The sequence below is a fragment of the Pseudopipra pipra genome, chromosome 4, assembly GCF_036250125.1.
Source record: "Pseudopipra pipra isolate bDixPip1 chromosome 4, bDixPip1.hap1, whole genome shotgun sequence".
Lineage (NCBI taxonomy): Eukaryota > Metazoa > Chordata > Aves > Passeriformes > Pipridae > Pseudopipra > Pseudopipra pipra.
In genome coordinates this window covers 64,821,460-64,839,460 of record NC_087552.1, presented here as the reverse complement: position 1 = coordinate 64,839,460, position 18,001 = coordinate 64,821,460, and the positions used below count along the sequence as shown (strand labels likewise).

The window sequence follows — 18,001 nt, the reverse complement described above, 5'->3', positions numbered from 1 at the left end:
TATATTCATTACGCCACTAAAAGTATGTGCAAAAAAGGCATATTATTTAAGCAGTGCCATGTACTGCTGCGTTTTATTGCTGCTCAATAGGGCTTTATGTCTACTGCATTGCAAGTAATCATTGTAAAGATGCAAATTCTACAGAAACTCAGAAATCAAGTCTGATCAATAAAGCTGAAGTTTGTGTAATGCCTTCAGGTGTTGCAAGGAAATAATATTAAGCAAAATTACTTGTGTAAAGGAAGAATCTACTTATTGTCAGGGCTAGTAAATGTCACTTCTAAAAGAAAATCAATCTGGAAGGACAGAGAGCCAAAGAGTTTGCAATTAAGAACATGCATTTTTAGAGATACTATTAAAAAGTATTTGATACAAACCATAACAGCTCTTTGATAAGGATTTTGTTCACACAGCTGTCATATATCATTTTAGAGTATATATTTCTAAGCCTTCCAGCATTTCTTGTGTTAGATACTGTCTTATAGAAGATCATCTCAGCTACCAGCACATAAACTACCTGAAAACTCTAATGATGACAAGCTTCACATAAGGAAAAAAAAGGAATCAAAAGAATGAAAGTCATACATGGCTCCACAATTCATATTGTAAGTAATCTGCTACTCCATTTAACAGGAGGAAAAAGGACGGGACTGAAGACTTATGGAAATGAGATCTCACATATTAAAACTGATATAACTAACTTGCTGTATGTATCAGTTTCAGTGGAAAAACATTCAAAGAGGAATGCATTCTTTAGCCTTCAGAGCAGCCTGAAGTACCATTACAGGTTCTTCTTTCCCTGTTGGTAAGTATCCTCTCTGCTTATGCAACATATTTTAAAAGAGGGGAAAAATAAAAACTTTGTCTGCATGATGTTCCCATTCAGACATTGGAAATGAACTGTTCTAGTCCACCTCGACACTGAGAAACCCTTCTGCACCCCCTCCAGCTTGAGGTTACACAGAGAATTGGAGGCAATGCTGCCAAGGTGATCAATCAGGTAGAAGGGCTAACAGGATAGAAGATTAAAAAATTAAGAGTGCACAGCTTGACATTTCCCAAAGACTGCAGGGTTAGCCTATAAATTGCAAAAGCTAACTGAGAGTCTAAGTTATTTGTCACTTTGCTGATTATAGACTAAAAAAAAGTGAAAACATCACAGGAATAAACATGCATTTAAATGGCACTGAAAGGGTTAATACTGAGATACTGAAAGGAAATAAGGAACATGAAAATACAAACTTGACATTAAGAAAACGATCTGAGCAGACCTACTTACAGTCAATTAAATGATATTCTAATGAAAGTTTTAAAAATACTTTCTCAGACTAGTATGATTAGGCTATATGCCACTCTCTTGAAGAAAGTTGTAGAAGCAATGCGCAGCTGGGACTAGAACAGAGAAAATGAGCTGGGAAGCAGCTTTTTGGATGGACTTATAACACACAACAAATTTTGCATCTTAAAAATCAATATTTATAAAGGTAAATGCTTATAAATTTCTTCCTGGTGGAAAGCCAATATTTTGAGAGAAATGAGCACTTACTTTTGTCTAAAAAGCTGAAATAAAAAATGAAGATGGAAACAATAGAGTGGTATCAATCAATATACAATAAAACAACTATAATAACTTCAACTGACAGGGACCGTGCAATGAAATAAAATTCTTAGTTTCTCTCCCCCCCCACCTCCAAAGTCTCATTAGTGAAAAATTACAAAACTTCTTTTATAGGAAACATAGGAAAAATCTATGACTGAAATTGTCATCGATTCTATCAAATTAGCAACACTGTATTTGACTTGAAATAACACTAGAAATTCAAAGCTTATCAGAACCACTGGTTCATCATCAAAAAGTTACTGCAAACAATGCATGTGTTTAATTTCTTATAAATATTTTCTTTTTTTCTTTTCCCCAAACATTTCTTTGAGCATGTGTTTGTGCAAGGAGGACGGAAACTACTGCAGATCCATTCTATTGACCTCTATTAAAGATATAGCATACAGTAGGTAGAGCATTCCCACTAAAGTCCACTCCTTGGACTTAAAACACAGCTAACCAGGATAATCATGTCATATGAAACCTGCTTTGCACTAGGAACTACCAATGGCAAAGCACTGATCTGTATTTGTCTAGAGGACAGTAACTTAACCAATCATCTACTTTACATGAATAAACAGTTTACTCCTCTTTACACCAGTCATCAAAAGAAGAACACTCATCAAGAGGCATATAATTCAATAAGAATATCATAAAATAATTCCGAGAAATTGGATTTGAATTGGAGATAACAACATCTTGCCTCAGGCTGGTACCTTCTATTTCTTCACAGCCATTTCCACCACCCCCTTCTACAGAGTACAAAAATACACTGGTTTATATTGCTTTACTTTTGAGAAATTAATTAACATTGTGTGGATTTTCCTTAAATGTCCTTTGAGCATTTCTGAGTACTTTATATGGATGGACCATTCAAAAGCCATATAAAAGATTCAATGTCAAAAGGGAAAGCAAAGGTAACAGCTGTAAATCTTGACAGATCTGTTAGAATCCTTCAGATCATACTGTTTGGAGCACTCTGAAAAGTACAGGGTGTGTTTGAATCTGCAAATACATCAGAGTTTAAGAAGGACAAGGATGCCAATGAGGCCAGTGCACTGCCAGTTTTGTTGGTTTCAGTATAGTTCAATACCAGTGCTGATAAATATCACTGTACCCATTTTTATATGGGTTTTGATCAAATAACACTAAAGAAAGGTAAGTTGAAGATATTACGGTGTAACAGCAAAATCATAGCCAATGTTGTAGTGCTACCACATAACCATATGTTCCAATAACAGTGTTTAAATAAAATTACCTTTTTTTTTTACCAGTGATGTACTTTTTTTGGATTATGCTTTTTTTTTTTAATTTATACATAACTGCAGCTGGTTTCAGTAGACTACTTTTAAGAACAGTAATAATTTCAAGTAAAACAAAGAAAGTGAAACCATTAATACTTTATGCTCACAAAATTCTTTGACTGTGATGATCCTGAACTAACAGTAATTAATTTAGCCTCACAATACCCCTGTGAGGTAGGTAATTCCTATCAGCCCCATTTTATAGGTGGGGAAACTGGGGCATGTATAGGTTAAATAACTTGCCCAAAGTCTTTACTAATAAATTTGATTAACATGTAAAAATACTGCATGTGTGTGTGCATGCATGTGTAACTAGCACTTGTGCATAGAAACAACTATGTTTCTGAATACACATGTATCAGGATTTTAGATTCATCTAAAGGATAAAATGGTAAGATATCATGGATGTAGTTCAAGAGATTTGAAATCTAGTGCTAGAAAATAGTAATAGTATTTTCTCAGTTTTAAAATAATTTGTTTTAAAGTTATTCTTGCTGGGAAATCAAGGGCTTCCTTTATTATCTGCTGGGTATTATTAATGAAGTTACAGCAATAGCAATATCTCTTTAGAAAACAGTGGTTTTGAGACATGACAAACCAACCTCACAGGAGTAGTGCATGAATCAAATTAATTAGCATCGAAAAACATTATTACAGGCACTATATTGTGCTAAGTGTTAATTAGAGTACCAAGCAATATTCTACTGTGTTCCAAAAGACTCCTGTGATCAGAGACACAAATCAGCCTGAATTAAATGTATAAAAGTAGCTGTTAAAGCATAAATTAGATGTGTGACCTAGTTCCAATAGAGTCCTTTGCCAATCAGACTAATCATGTAGAACAATCCCAAGCTAGAACTTCCATCCCATCCCTTTCCATGAGGGTGGTTTGCCACTCACCTGCCCTATACAAATAACCCACTTCAGATTTTATTTCACAGGAACAAGTAAGATGTTGTAATACTATTTTATTCTCTGCTCCAGCTCATTCCACTTGTTTCTTCTAACAAGGAGAGCTGGTGAGGAGGGGAAGCCCCTGCTGCAACAATCCTGAGAGTTTCCAATGCACAGCACATTTTGTATTTGCACTTCTCTTCAAGAAACTCAGACTCAGATACCTTTAAGACCTTGGATTTCCACACAGTCTGGCATACAACAGTCAAATGCAGCAGTATTTCTCTGTTAATAAATTTACATGGCACTATACAACTAAATAGGCAGAAATTTTAAAACAATTTTTGAAATTATTTTCCTGAGCAGTTTGCAAGTGCTTTTCAGAATCTTCACTCTAACTTTTCCACCTAGTTCCTTACAGTAAGTTTATAAGCTAGATTTTCTTGTGCTTTACACATACATCTTATGGGGTTTGTGAGAGCCTACAGTACTACACTGAATTATTACACCCCAGTCCGTTGCATTTGATGATAATATGCTCTAGGATATCCACAGCTACATGGAAGAATGACTCCAATGCATACAATAATTGTAAGACAGTTCTTTTCTATTTTACTATCATTCATTATTTTCTGTTTGCTTATTCTGGATGATGTAATTAGCTATCTGTATACTTCTTAAACAAGGTGGTGTGCGAGCTCGTCCCTAGCATCAGTATGACATTCAGTGAGTACAGAGTTATTTATTCTCTAAAGGCAAGAAGTAAAGAGATTACACAGGTTTCTGAGAGAAGCATCCTAATTCCAGGCAATGTGCCACACCCCCCCCCCCCCCCCCTTTAAGCTCATCACACCACATTCAGTTTCCTACAAGGCGACATTAACCGCAGAGAAAAGACAAGAGGGGTGTGGATTCACTGCGCTGCCGTTCCCTAGGGATGCAGAAGTCAAGACTAGGAAACTCTGACCCAGCTCACAAAACTGGGATTAGGAAACACTGACCTGACTCACCAGCCTTTCTGCAGGCAGCTCCTCCAGAAGCCCCTCCCTCCCTCTCTTGCCCTCCCTGCAGGAACAGGGGCCAGCGGTGGTAGGGACTGAGTGACACCCTGTGGTGATGGGAAGGAAATATGAACCCCTAAATCCCATCCCATCCTCTCCATGACAATTCAGATTGTCAAACTAACCCTAGTGGAAAAGGTCAGAGTTTGCCCACTCCAACCCGCAAGGGCAAAGATCCAGAGGAAATCTCAAACAGGGATGGAGTGGGAAGGAGATGGTGGTGCTACCCAGCCATTCCTGGAGGAGAGCTCTGACCTATCTGGCACATCTGCCCAAACAAGAAATTTAAAAAAAAAAATAACCATACAAAGAAAGTGACTTAAAAGAAGTATTTACACTCTCTGGAAATTTAAAAAGAGACAGGCCACTAGCACAGGGTTTTTACAGGATAACTCATCTGGCACCTGCCATCATCCTGGAGGTGCTCACTCAGGAGAAAGGAGAGAGGAACTGAAATGACTGTCTGCAAGTGAAGGCACCTGGTCTGGAAATAGCATCAAGCTGGTGTTTTTCTTTCACCCAGGGTGGGACTGGGGGAGATACTGGTGCTGATAGTTTGTCAGGACTTGCTACACTTACAAGAGCATGATCATATATTATGAGATATCCTAATTAACATTTTACTTCCTTTAATCCACAGAAGGACCTAAACCTAAATTCATTAGATTGTCTCACACATGTTTAAGTTAAGAGTTTGTCTCAACTAGGAGTGCATTTGTCTCTCACTCAGTCCTTTCCCAGCACAGAAACACTTGGCCTCCTAAAAAAATTGTCATTGTGATCAACCAACCATCTGTTCTGGTCTAGTCACTTGTGTAAAAATCACCTTTCCAGGATGAAGAGTCCCAGCCTTCTGCTGAATACCTCAATTAAAAATGTAATTAAAAAGTTACAGTCAATCATTCTAAAAATAAACATAAAGAAATAGAGCATAGACAGAAAAGAAATAAGGTGGCATTGAAGGTGCCTAGGGCTACAAATTTGCTACCATAGTTTGAGTTTCAATCGTGATGAGTTCCCAGGCCATAGAGTGAACACGACATATCCTTCACTCTTGGTAACTGAAGATGGATGCTTTTTTCCACAGGACTGGTATGAAACCTCCTCTCCATCAGCATTTACAGCCATATTTGCAATTTTGTGACATCATCAGGGAAAAATAAAATGGTACAGAGAAGAGTCTTTCGGGTTTTGTGTTCAGCTGCAAATATCAGCTAACCAGGTAACTGTGCATCTCTCTGGAGTTGATGCTCAAAACCACGCCTGAGTGATTGCCTATGAAAATATAGAAACAAAAGGCCAACATTAGTGTATTTCAGGTACTCCACAATAAATCCCCCTTTTATTGCAGGGACAAGTCAATTGCATAAGAGAGTGACTTTATCAAACAACAGGTCAGGTGAAGGTTGGTGCAACAGCTCCATGTACCTACAGCACACTTTTGCGCAAAGCTTTTGCTCATGATGGTGGATTTGTGGTGAATTCCTAGGGTTTCTATCCCAGTGACAGCATAAGTTGGTTCTCTGTGTGGCTTATAAAGGTGTAGTTGTCTCGAGGGGTGCAGGTGAGGGAGGAGAATGGAACCTGAGGCGTCCATTCGACATGCCACTGACCTGGGACTGGACACTGACCGGCATCAGCAATAAGGGAACTCTGTAGCTGTTCAAGCTGCCACTTCTCCCAGAAGGAGTCACTGCAAGGTAATGGTGTTGAGGAGTCCCAAGGTGGGGGTTGCGATAAAGTAGGCAACATAAAATATATAGAAAACAAAAAAAGTGGATGGGTGAGTCTGGAAATACTGTACTGTGGAAATTCAAAAGTTACGAGAAGAGAGAGAACAAACAGAAACCCAGGCCTGTAACTCCCTCCTGTGCATGGAGTGGAGGCGGCTACTGACATCTCCAACAGGGGGGGAGAAAGCTCACCAGAACTAGAAGGGATCTCCATAGCATAGGAACCTTCTGCAAATCATGTCGTACACCACAGTTTAATATAAAGCAGGGATTAAAACATGTTTCATACTCTAGCCAGATAAAATAGAGTATCATTAACAGGAATATTTTCTTGGCAGAACTGAGCAATACTAGAGCTAGTGGAAAGTATTGCAAATAACCAAACAGTAGGGCGAGCGGGAGTATAGTTTTATGCCTTAAATAACATATTCTGTCTAAAAGCTGTACAGTAGGTGACAAATATGGATGATTATGATCCACAGAAATGAGCTCTTTACACTCTCCTAGAAAGGCTGCTGGTGCTGACATCCTGGCAGAAGCACAAATCACCTTGAGCTATGCATTTGCTAACTGTCTTATGTCATCAAAACATCATGATCTTGTACTCTTTAACCCTAAAATAATGCTCTGCCCAGATAGAAGATTTTTGTTTTCTCTGAGTAATGAGTGCAGGGCAAGCAGAGATTAATTCTGAATGTGTTACAAATCAGGGTAGCATTTCTTTATTCCAGCATCCCAAGCTGCCTGGTTTTTTTAATAGGCCATAAGGGATTTTCTACCCTTAAAAGTTATGCTTTTGTACATTACTAGAGGTGTTTGAATGCTCCACTTTAATAGGTATGTCTGCAAGGACTTTGTTAGCATTCAGCTTCTCTTCTAAAGACCCTGAAGATGATCTCATCAAACAATTTTAACATAGACTTTGTTTTTCAGGGCTGTTTTTGGGACTAACTCCAATAAAGTCAGGAGGGCAACCAAGGTTGTCTTGCAAAATCAGAATGAAAACACAGTGATACTCATACACAAAGGTTGTCAAAGAGAAGATAGAAATATACAAAGCAAAGCAAGAGGCTGGATTCTTCCCTTGTGTTCAAAGCTAACACCTTCAAGAACTGAGAAGTGGTGCATAGTTCAGCAAGTGAAAATAAAGACATCAACAACAAACAATAAAGGTGAAACCCAAGATAAAGAAATCTCTCCTCTGACCAGGTTCTGTCTTCCCCAGGCTACCTCTGGTGCAGCTAAAACACATCGTCCATGGAGTTCATGAAGACATTACAGTTGCCTTCCACACCATGAATCTACTGCTACAAATCCCAAAGGCTTTAGGTTATCTGATTTATTTTCACAAAATGTGCAGAAATGGAACTGGGTGTTTTTTACATTGTCCTACATTTTTCAGACTGTGACCTGAAAGCAGTCTGAACAAAATGTAAATTTTACAATAAATGAACTTTATAGATCAGCACCCCGCGTTACATTAAAACTACCCACAGGGTGCCAGGATACACACTTCCACCTGACACTGAAATCATATCTGAGAGATACTCACAGAAAGTTTCCCTTGTGGCTTCCTTACAACCACCTCATGAATACTAAGAAAGTCAATAGCTAAATTAAGGAAGACTTATGATACTTTTTATACATGAATAAATTTAATGTTTCTAATCACAAAAACCTTAAATGCCACTGGAATATGAAGGCAAATATAGCAATGGATCTCCATACAATCCATCTGAAATCATAGAAGCATTGACTCTACAAATCCTTCTGGCCTAAACTCAATTTTCTACTAATTCTGGAAATTATTGAGTGAATTCAACTGTTGCAGATTATATCCTATTCTTCCAAATATAATTTATCTCTAAAATTGTCCAAGTCAGTCTCCTGATATTAAACTACTATCTCTGTACTCATGCTCTATATAGCATATCATCCATACACTAGCTTGTATATCAAGCAAGCCAAAAGAAGGTGACTGAGATAATCCCTTGTTAGTGGTGTTACCATTTGTGTCTTCCTGAGACTGAATAGAAAATGAAAAAGAGCTAAAAGGAAAGCAATCAATTACTTATGAAAATTTATAAACTAAAAACGAAGTTACCTCTTGCGTTACCTAGTGTTTGAGAGTCCAGATCATCATCAATAAACTCCTCACCCTGGATGATGTTCTGGGTGTCCTCACTGTGATTAACAGGGCTTGTCATCTCCTGCTCTTTTTCATTGTGCATCTGGGCGTAGACATTTCTGCCTGGCAGTTTCCTAAATCAGACAAGGAGAAAAAATTTTGTGATGGAGTTCTTTCGTGTCACACACACGCTGGCATCAGAGTAGAGCTCCAGCAGGTCAAAATCATTCCAGAATCAAAAACATTACCACTCCCTCCTTTCCTTAATTTTGTGATCATGACCTAAACTTATCAACTCCTTATTCTGGGTTACAGCTCTCTGTAACCACCTTATCACGATGTTCATACCAACATAATAATTAACCATCAATTTATCACCAAGACTGACAGACAATGAACAATGCTGAAAAAAATACTAAAGGCACAGAAAAACTGTTTAAGGAATTCAAGCAACAAAAAGGCCCAACAAGCATTCATTCCTGGTCCCAGGTGTCTTCACAAACATTAGGCTGGATTGCAATCATCATCACGTCTCCCTGGTGAGGTTGGCTGACGTTAAAGTGTGATAGCATCGAACGGCACTAGGAGTCATCAGGGTGGCAGAGAAAGAAGTAGGAGAAGTCCAGGAGAGAGAGAGTGGAAAGAGAGCAGAGAATGAAGAACTGGGAGGCCAAGACCAAGGGGTAAGGAGTAAGAAGGTAAACAGGCATCAATAATGGCACAAGACAGGGGAGGTTGGTGAAGTTAAGCAGGCAGCACTGAAGGAGATAGAGTGTAAAGCTTGGACTGGGAACTAATGAATTAGACAAAACTCTCTATAGGAGACAACATTAAATTCACTCATTCTGACTGTAATCTAGAGAAACAAAAAGCATGTTATTAAATTACTCTAATGAACAACTAGCACCATGGCTGAGATTGGGAGGCTTATGACTTAGTATTGATAAAAAGTTCTTAACCAGATTAACTTAAATTAGACTTCGTAATATCAAAGTGAAAAATTAGGGACTTCTAGCTTTGCAACACAGTTTATGGTTTAAACATTTATTGAGTCACACCCTTTGTGCTGCAGCTGTGCTCACCTGCAATCTGCCTGGGCACATAAGGACATCCTTTCCTAGGCACCAACCAGACACTTCAGATTTGGGAGCTGCAGGCCATAAACTCCGTTTCCTATAGTGCAAGAAGCAGCTTGACAGCTTGATCAGCATGACAGCAGATCATGGCTGTCAAAGTCTGTGCTTAAACACAGATTATTGCAATGGGCAGACAATGAGAAGAAAAGAGAAAACAGGGTTGAAGTGCTGAGGTTAAGCTGCGGTTTCTGTTGAGCTCCTTTAGACAGTGAGAAAACAGAAAAAGTGACACTAATTTTTAGGTTTCTCTCTAAAAACAACCATCAGCTGCTCTATATTCCGGCAGTTGAAAAGTTTGAAAGCTGTATAAATAAACAGATTTCTCTGTTTTCTCTAGGCTTTTGAAGATGACCTGTCTTTAGATGTAATTTCAAAAGAAGGTGTCTTAAGCAGATGGCACCATCTTAGTTTGAGATAAAAGTTACTGCAGCAAGCTATTCTAAACAGCACCTTCCATTGTGTCAAAGTAATTAAAATAAATGGAAATTGCTAAACAATGAAAGATGACTGAAGACAATCTCCTGTCTTTAATTTGAACAATCCAAAAGATTAATTGCATCCTATACACCTACACACACACACAAAATTATATATAGATATATAAATTAGGCATTTTATCCCATTATTTATAAGCAGTACAAAGAAAGAAATCTGATTGTTCTTGCTCTTTTCTGTATCTCAGTGAAGATGGGGTAAATAAAGCACAGGACTAGCCAAAGGACAAAGTTGTAAAGATGGTCTGATGACACAATGTTCTGCTATTATAATAACTTCAACAGGTCCGACACAAATATACACATAAAGCCAAGTCCTGCATCATTCTCCTTCCATTACATGGATAAAAAAAGCCATGTTTAAAGAGAGAAGGACATTTCTCATTACCAAAACAAATACATTAGGTAATTAATTTTGATTTTTTTTCTCCAGGGCCAGTAACTCCAGACTGTTTTTAATGTGTCTGGTAATGAAACTAGTCGTGTGGAAAACAATATTCTCTCAATCAGACCTGCATCAAACCTGTCAAATTGCTCACTTTCAGTCCACCAGCAAATGCCTAAGGGAGACAAATCCCAGAAGAATGTCTTTGTAACACAGCTGCAGAATAAGCACATATGTTTCTGCAGTAATTAGGGGACCTTCTCAAAACTATTTCTGACAGATTTTAGAAGCATCAGTGGTATTATCCAAACAATTTTGACATAATAAAAATGTTAAATGTCTCAAACCCATATGGCATATCAGACCCTTGCAGTTAAGTAAAGGGAGAAGAGCTGCTATTCTGACTACTGTCTGCCCAGGCTGAAGGACCTGTATGAAACCAGGTCAACAAGGTATGTCCTCTAGTGTAAATCCTGAGGCTCCAACTCGTGTCTCCTGTAAGACTTACTAGTTAGAGATAACCACGATCACAACACCTACTATTAAAAATATGAAAGTTTCTTCACTCTTCCTGAATGAAGGAACCTCTCAAGTTCACAAATAACCATTAAATGTATGGTTAGCCCATTTCTTTATGGGCTAAGAATAAAAGGAGAAAAAGTGTGAGATGTTATTTCTCACTCATCTAATCCTGCCCAGTCCTGCTAAGTACAGATGCATCATGGAAGCTACAAAGCTGAGGTACTCAGTACTTCCATACTTTCCTTTGCTCCTCAACCCAACAGAGGAAAGCACCTTAGACTGTAACACTGAGCATGGACTGGAGGAAGGAGGGTATTACAGGTCTTGAGAAGACACATACTGTAGGCATTAGACCTTTTATACACTACAGAGATCTCTATGTGTTTCATATTGGTTCATTTTTACATGGAAGAGACTCAACCACACCGAATGAAATGACAGTCCAATCCTTTTTAAGAGGCACTTTTAACACATGTGCCGGATGTTCTGTTTACAAGGGACAACCACACTGAGAGATGAAACAGGATGTGGATACTGAATCCTTGCTAAGATGGCCCTGATAGTGGCAATTTTCCAGTTGCTCCTCGCTGCTCTAACAGATAGGAAGGAAGCTGCTATCCCTAATTATACAGAGAAAAACTCTAGTGTACCCTGATGTGCTTTGCTCTTCTTCAAGAAGCAATTGAGTTCAGTGTAAGTGTTTGAAGTAGGCAGAGCTGAAATGCTTGGGTGTACATAAAAGACAACTGTGAAAACATGACAAGGCACGAAATTCGACCGAAGAGATTTATATCAGAAGTATGGAAATTGAAAGCACATTTAGAAGAACAGACAAAAAGATTATGCAATACTTTCTTTTGGGGGTTTACTCTTCATCTGCAAAATGCATGTGCTTCACATCCATCACTGGAGACAATTACCTCTGCTCAGCAGCACCCCATGGTTTACATTTTTAGTTCCTTTTGTTTTCCCTGTAGCATTTTATTTCAATCATGAAGAAGAAGAAATATTCATGTCTGCTTTGAGAACCATAAAAATATGAGGCTAGAGACATAATTCTGCGCAGTACCACTAAAGAACATCACAGCACATGGCTTTCACCATGCTTTTCAGGTCCTACACCTTTTAGAAGCTATTCCGGAAGGTATATTTTTCTTCCTATATTCACAAATTCTAATCAGTTCATACCCAAAACTGTACTTAAAAATGTTCATCAGGAAGGAACACCAGGAGGGGATGAGATATTGATTCCCACTCATTTAAACTCTACTTTATTTGGTTTTGAATTCCTTCCTTGCGAAGCAAATATTCATTGGCCTTTATGCAACTTCATTTGTTTTCCAGAGGCTTTATTAAAATTCTGTTTAGTATAAAAAATAGGAACATGTTCACATGGCAAAGGATAAAGAATAATGTAGCATTCTCTTGGAACTTAAAGAAAACTAACAACAATAATAATCCATTAAATAGAATACTTTATTGTGGTGTTGACTTTATCATGTTTGGATTTATGTTCAGATGACTGACTTCTTTGTGCTTTAAGACACTCCTGATATACTTGCCTCTTTCATTTCAGAAATCTTTTCAGCATGCTATTACTTTGATTTCTGAGGAAGTTTTTACGAAATATTATGGATCATTAAATTAGTGCCTGTTTTTTTTATCACTAAAAAGCACAGACTGGGACTAAGCTTGCTCTCATGGAACATAAAAGTAGTATAAGCAAGGTGGGGAAAAAAGATAGCTTTTCTTCAGAGACTGAAAATGAGATAGTAAGTCAATGAGGCAGAAAGATAACAGAGTTCTGCTCCAGATTGTGGAAATGACCCAGGAGGGGATTCATTTACCAAAAGTGGCACTTGATATTAGAGGGGGGAAAAGGAATACACACAAAATGGTATAAATCTGGGCAAAGAGGATTCACCGTGATTTGTGAAAACGATGTATGCAGCTTTAAGTACACTGCAAGTACTTTGCATACAAATTAAAAGACAAAGATTTTCATACTCTTTCAGAGAATCTAATTACAATTAACCAGGTAAAATACATAAGCAGAAAAGCCAAATATTTGCTCTGGTTTGGCTACTCTAATATCCTGCTGTTATACAGAAACGAAAAATAAGAAAAGATGATTTCAGATCTTCCACTAGTAACATGATGATTACATGGCAGCTTTGATGTGGCTAAAATATAATTTTCCTTTCCTCCACTTTGCCTTGTGCAGACAGTGCTATTTCCCTTCTCTATTCTGTTGCCCAGGACCCCACACCATAAAGCTTTTTCTGAGAGGAAGAAAAAATCTTTTCTGGAAAGCAATTTGAAACCCACAAAAAAATACAAACATTGTTTCAAAGGGTATGGAAGAAATGTGTTCTTACTGAACCAAATCTAGTAAAGATGGTATGATATATAAAAAATATATGCAGGTCCCAGATCTGCATTAAAAAATAGTCCTCATTTCTCAAAAAAATATTTTCCAGCTGCTTCATGCTTTTGTGGTCAAAAGAAGCAGCTGCAGTCCATTTTACCTGGATGTTTAAACAACTGAAGCATACTAGTGAGTATTACAACATATTGTTTGCTTGAGGCATCCGATCGATGCTTTCCATGCTCAGAAAGTAAGAGCAAGGAAAAGGCGTGTTGCTCATGGCTTGCCCACCATCCACGTTTGCTGGCTGCACAGCCTCTTGCTCCACAATCATGGGCACACTTACCAGCCAGGTATGACCTCTTGCTCCTTGCTGCCATGCTCAAAATTCTCCCCCCCAAACTATCTCAAGCAATAGCTCAGCAATACCAAATGGCTCATCTCATTTGCTGCAAACAATTAGAATTAGTTTTTAAAACCATCACAGCTATAATTTAAAATTTACTTTTCATTTATGGAGTAAAAATAGCCCTAATCTGATGTCCTTATCTACTCAGATCACAAAGGAAACCCTTGTGTTTCTCAAGACTTTTTGGCTTTTGCTTGCTTTTTTTTTTTTTTTTTTTTTTTTTCCCCTGAAGCAACTAACCAGGCTCAGGATTGCCAGGAGTCACTTCATGAGCTCTGGGGACTCCAGCACCAGTTTTTCAAGCACATGTGGCAAGAAGTGGTTGGATGCACAAAGGAGCCATCAGATAAAGAGGGAAGGTTTGGGGAGGTTCAGGAATGAGGAGATGAAATGATAAATGATTGCAATTTTACAGCATATAAGAACAGAGGGCAGCAGTTTTCCTAGTCAATGCTTAAGTATTTGGAATTAGGGCATATGAGAACAGATGTGACCTACAGTCACCTAATCAGTAGCTAGACAGCCATGACAACTCTTGTTATCCAGCAGATCCTAAAATGTTAGATTTGATTAGAGGGAAATTATGCAACTTACATCTTTCCTATTTAATGGGAATTCCTTGAGGAGCTATGAAATGGCATTGGTTTTTACTATGCATATCACTAATCAGCCAAAATCCCACTACTTCTGTGTGAATCTGCCTCTGTTTTTCCCCTGTCCCCCTACCTAATTAGATGAAATACTCTCTTCATTTTCTCCATATGAGCCATCTGACAAACAATCTTATGCAGGATTTTTATTTTTAGATTACTGCTCTTCCCCAAACTAATTTTTTGAGATTTACTTCTTGTGAGAGACACCAATCTTAAGCACCGAATATTGCAGTTTTCAAAAAAATGAGAAATTAAACAGGAGCAGCAGGTGTCATCATTACTTATAAAAGGTTAAAAAAAAAGAGGTATTGGATTAGTCTCTGATGTCTTGTCAATACCATCGTTCATCTCCCAGTTCAGTCTGACAAAAATTACTGCAAATTGAGACCCAAGTTCTTATGACATGAACTGCAGAAATAATCCGGGCAGGTGAGCATGCTTGGGGACAAGGAGCCTCAACACTCAGGAATCTTGGAGCAGTTTGGGCAGGTTTCTCCATTTTCTATCAAAACTGTAGGTCTACACTAGTTTCTCTTTAATTTTCATCACAAGTCTTGAACTCTTATTGCAAATAGATGAAATGTTCTCATGTATGAAGCTGTAACTTCACTGCCAATCCAGTCACCATCTAATTTGCAAGCCAAGTTTTCCTTCTTTGCATCTTTCCAGGTATCAACCTTATGTTAACAGTCCTTTGGGACAGCAAAGAGAGAGAAAGAGAGAGCAATCCAAGGCATGTCCATGCATTCTCTTGCATACCACCTGCTCTGCCTGTGCTCTAATGCCAACTGCAAGTCCTGTAGACCCAATTAGTGTAGTGATAAAACTAGGATTAATAAAAATGTCTCTGATGTGGGGAAAAAAGAAGTTTTAACCTTTTGTGAAGGGAGTATCTGACTATTAACCTACACAATGAAAGGAAAGCATCATGGAATGTCTTCCATCTCCTCCCTAATTTTGCGGATCATACATCAGAATTACGGACAGTATTAACATTTCAAAACTTTATACATGTCTTTAATTTCTATGTGGAAATAAATAATATTTTTATTTGCCTGGGCAATCTGAGTTACCATAGGACACAGTAAGTGTCAGTCTTCTGAAATTGTCACCTAAAATTGAACATTTTTTGTTGCCTATGGCATTCTTTTAGCAAATTAATTTTTAAAACACAGGCATATAATATTGACAAGCTGCCTTTGTGCATTACAACTTTCAACTTTTATATCCGTAAAGGACACTCAGTTTCATAGCCTCAGTCCCTGTGGACCAGTTTGTGAACTTCCATACTCACTGTATTGACTTTAAAGGGACTGCAGTCCCAACTAAGTACTCCATGGGGATCCAGAAATTCACCATCCATCTTCATAAACACAGGAAAGACTTTTTAAAAGGGATTAAAGATTTGAGTGCTCAAGAAAAAAGCGATTTTTCAAACATAGCACTGATTGGGTACTCAATATTCTTTGAAGATGATTGCAAATGAAGGATGTAACCAAAAAAAATGTCATATTTGAAAAGCTTATCAGGAATATTAAAAAATAATTCTGTCAAACATCTCTGAAACAGATAAGATACAGACTAAAATTGAATACTACTGCATAGTCATTCATCAATGCCAACAGCCATTTTCAGGCTACTGACAAACATTTGAATATAACTCACAATTCTCCTCAATCACACTTAGATTACTCCCTCAAAAGGTAAATGCAATGATTTTTACAAATTATATATAGAAGTGTAAGAGACATAAAAGCTCACAGTTTGCAAATTGTACTACAGTTTCCTTATTTTTTTATTCCTTTATTGAATATTTTATACTTCTTCTACCATGCAGTAATTGTGTCTGTTATTTAATTGCTCTCATTTAAAAGCTAATAAAAGATATAAATCACATAGCTTTTGAAAGATATCACAAGGAAGTTTTATGATCCCAAACTACAAACAGCAAATCCTCCGTGTATTGAAATAATATAATTACATCACATCAACCATTTTTACGTTTTTCCTTGCTGCAGGCACCTAAAATAGCAAAATGGATTTTTATTCCATTGTAGACAGTCTGATACAGTATTCTGTGCTTTGCACTTTTGAGCAATCACTCACTATGAACTCTAAGAAACTTAGATGCTGCAGTGAGAAAGTTAAGAGATTCTTGAAGAAAAGGGGCTTTTCTCTATTGACATAAAAATTCTTTAGCTAAACAAACTCATACTTCAATGCTAGCTACACATACTGCTCTCACAAACTTAATGCTGCACCTAGTTCTAAGAACTTAAATTTATTGCAAATAAAAATCAATCTTTCAAAAATTTGGCAAATCAATATCAATCCTCACTGAGTAAGGACAACAGGATTTGATGATGATGATGAAGGCTTGTTTCCAGTATGCTCAAACCCAAGAGCTTCTGAAGGCCCCAGAGATGAAGAAATACCAAGAGGTCAGCCAATGATAACATATCCCATGAACAAGAACAAATAATTTAAATTGCACAGCACCCTAGCAGCTCTGCTTAAAATCAATTGCAGACTAAAGATATATTGGACTGTCTAAGGCTGGCATGGCTCAATTTTGAGAATATGCCTCACATAAAGGCCACTTCCAGAAATATTTCTTCCCTCCACACACTCTAGAGTCAAATTAACACTAATCTCTTTCTGTCAGTCATTCTCCATGGCATTGCCTCAGCAATTAAAATTTAATATGTGCAAAAAGAAACCCCAGAGCATTATGCGCTTCGATAAAACCACCTTTTTAAGCAAATCAGCATTGCAGATGCATTCCTTGTCCTGATAGCTTTAGTTTATTCATAACTGTTAGGAGTAATGAGGAGGGAATTAATCAGGAATAATATTTTAGTTCAGCTCTGATTCTTGATGATATCATTCAGACAAACTGAAGAAACTCTCCATAGTTCCCATATTGTTGATATTTATCTTGGAACGTAGCAAGTGAAACAAGCATCAGTGCAGTACCTTGGGGTCTGAAAAGTTCAGAAAAACACGGTTTTCAAAGTGATGCGCTTCTTGCAATTCTTCAAGAAATCTCCTTTTCGAATTACAATCTCTGCTTTGCTAGTCTGTGGGTAAATCTAATGCTTAAAATGTGTGTGTTGATTAAGGTTTACTTGCCTTTTGAACTTGTAGAGGATGAAAGCCCCGACTGCAACTAGACAGATAACAAAGAGAACCACAATAGCCCAGTAGCCACTGCCTCCTCCAATCCTCTGAGAATCTGAAATACAAAATAAAAGAACAGTATAGCATGTCCTCTTTCACATCAGTCACATTGTTGAGCCTTTTTTTCTATTTAA

At 37.7% G+C, this 18,001-nt stretch overlaps 1 protein-coding gene across 9 annotated transcripts in view; it reads right to left on the bottom strand.

Moving 5' to 3' along the window:
• Positions 1 to 320: 320 nt before the first annotated feature.
• The window catches only part of SORCS2 (sortilin related VPS10 domain containing receptor 2), a 546,495-nt gene continuing 528,814 nt past the window's right edge, over positions 321 to 18,001 (bottom strand). The window contains exons 25-28 of one of the 9 annotated variants that reach the window (XM_064653301.1): positions 17,820 to 17,922; positions 8,697 to 8,854; positions 6,473 to 6,552; positions 321 to 6,134 (exon numbers count right to left, since the gene is read on the bottom strand). In XM_064653301.1, coding sequence (XP_064509371.1) covers positions 6,111 to 6,134; positions 6,473 to 6,552; positions 8,697 to 8,854; positions 17,820 to 17,922 — 365 coding nt within the window. In that variant the 3' untranslated portion in view covers positions 321 to 6,110. The remainder of the gene's footprint in view (positions 6,135 to 6,472; positions 6,553 to 8,696; positions 8,855 to 17,819; positions 17,923 to 18,001) is intronic. The other 8 variants (XM_064653303.1, XM_064653302.1, XM_064653304.1 and 5 more) reach the window with 8 other exon arrangements.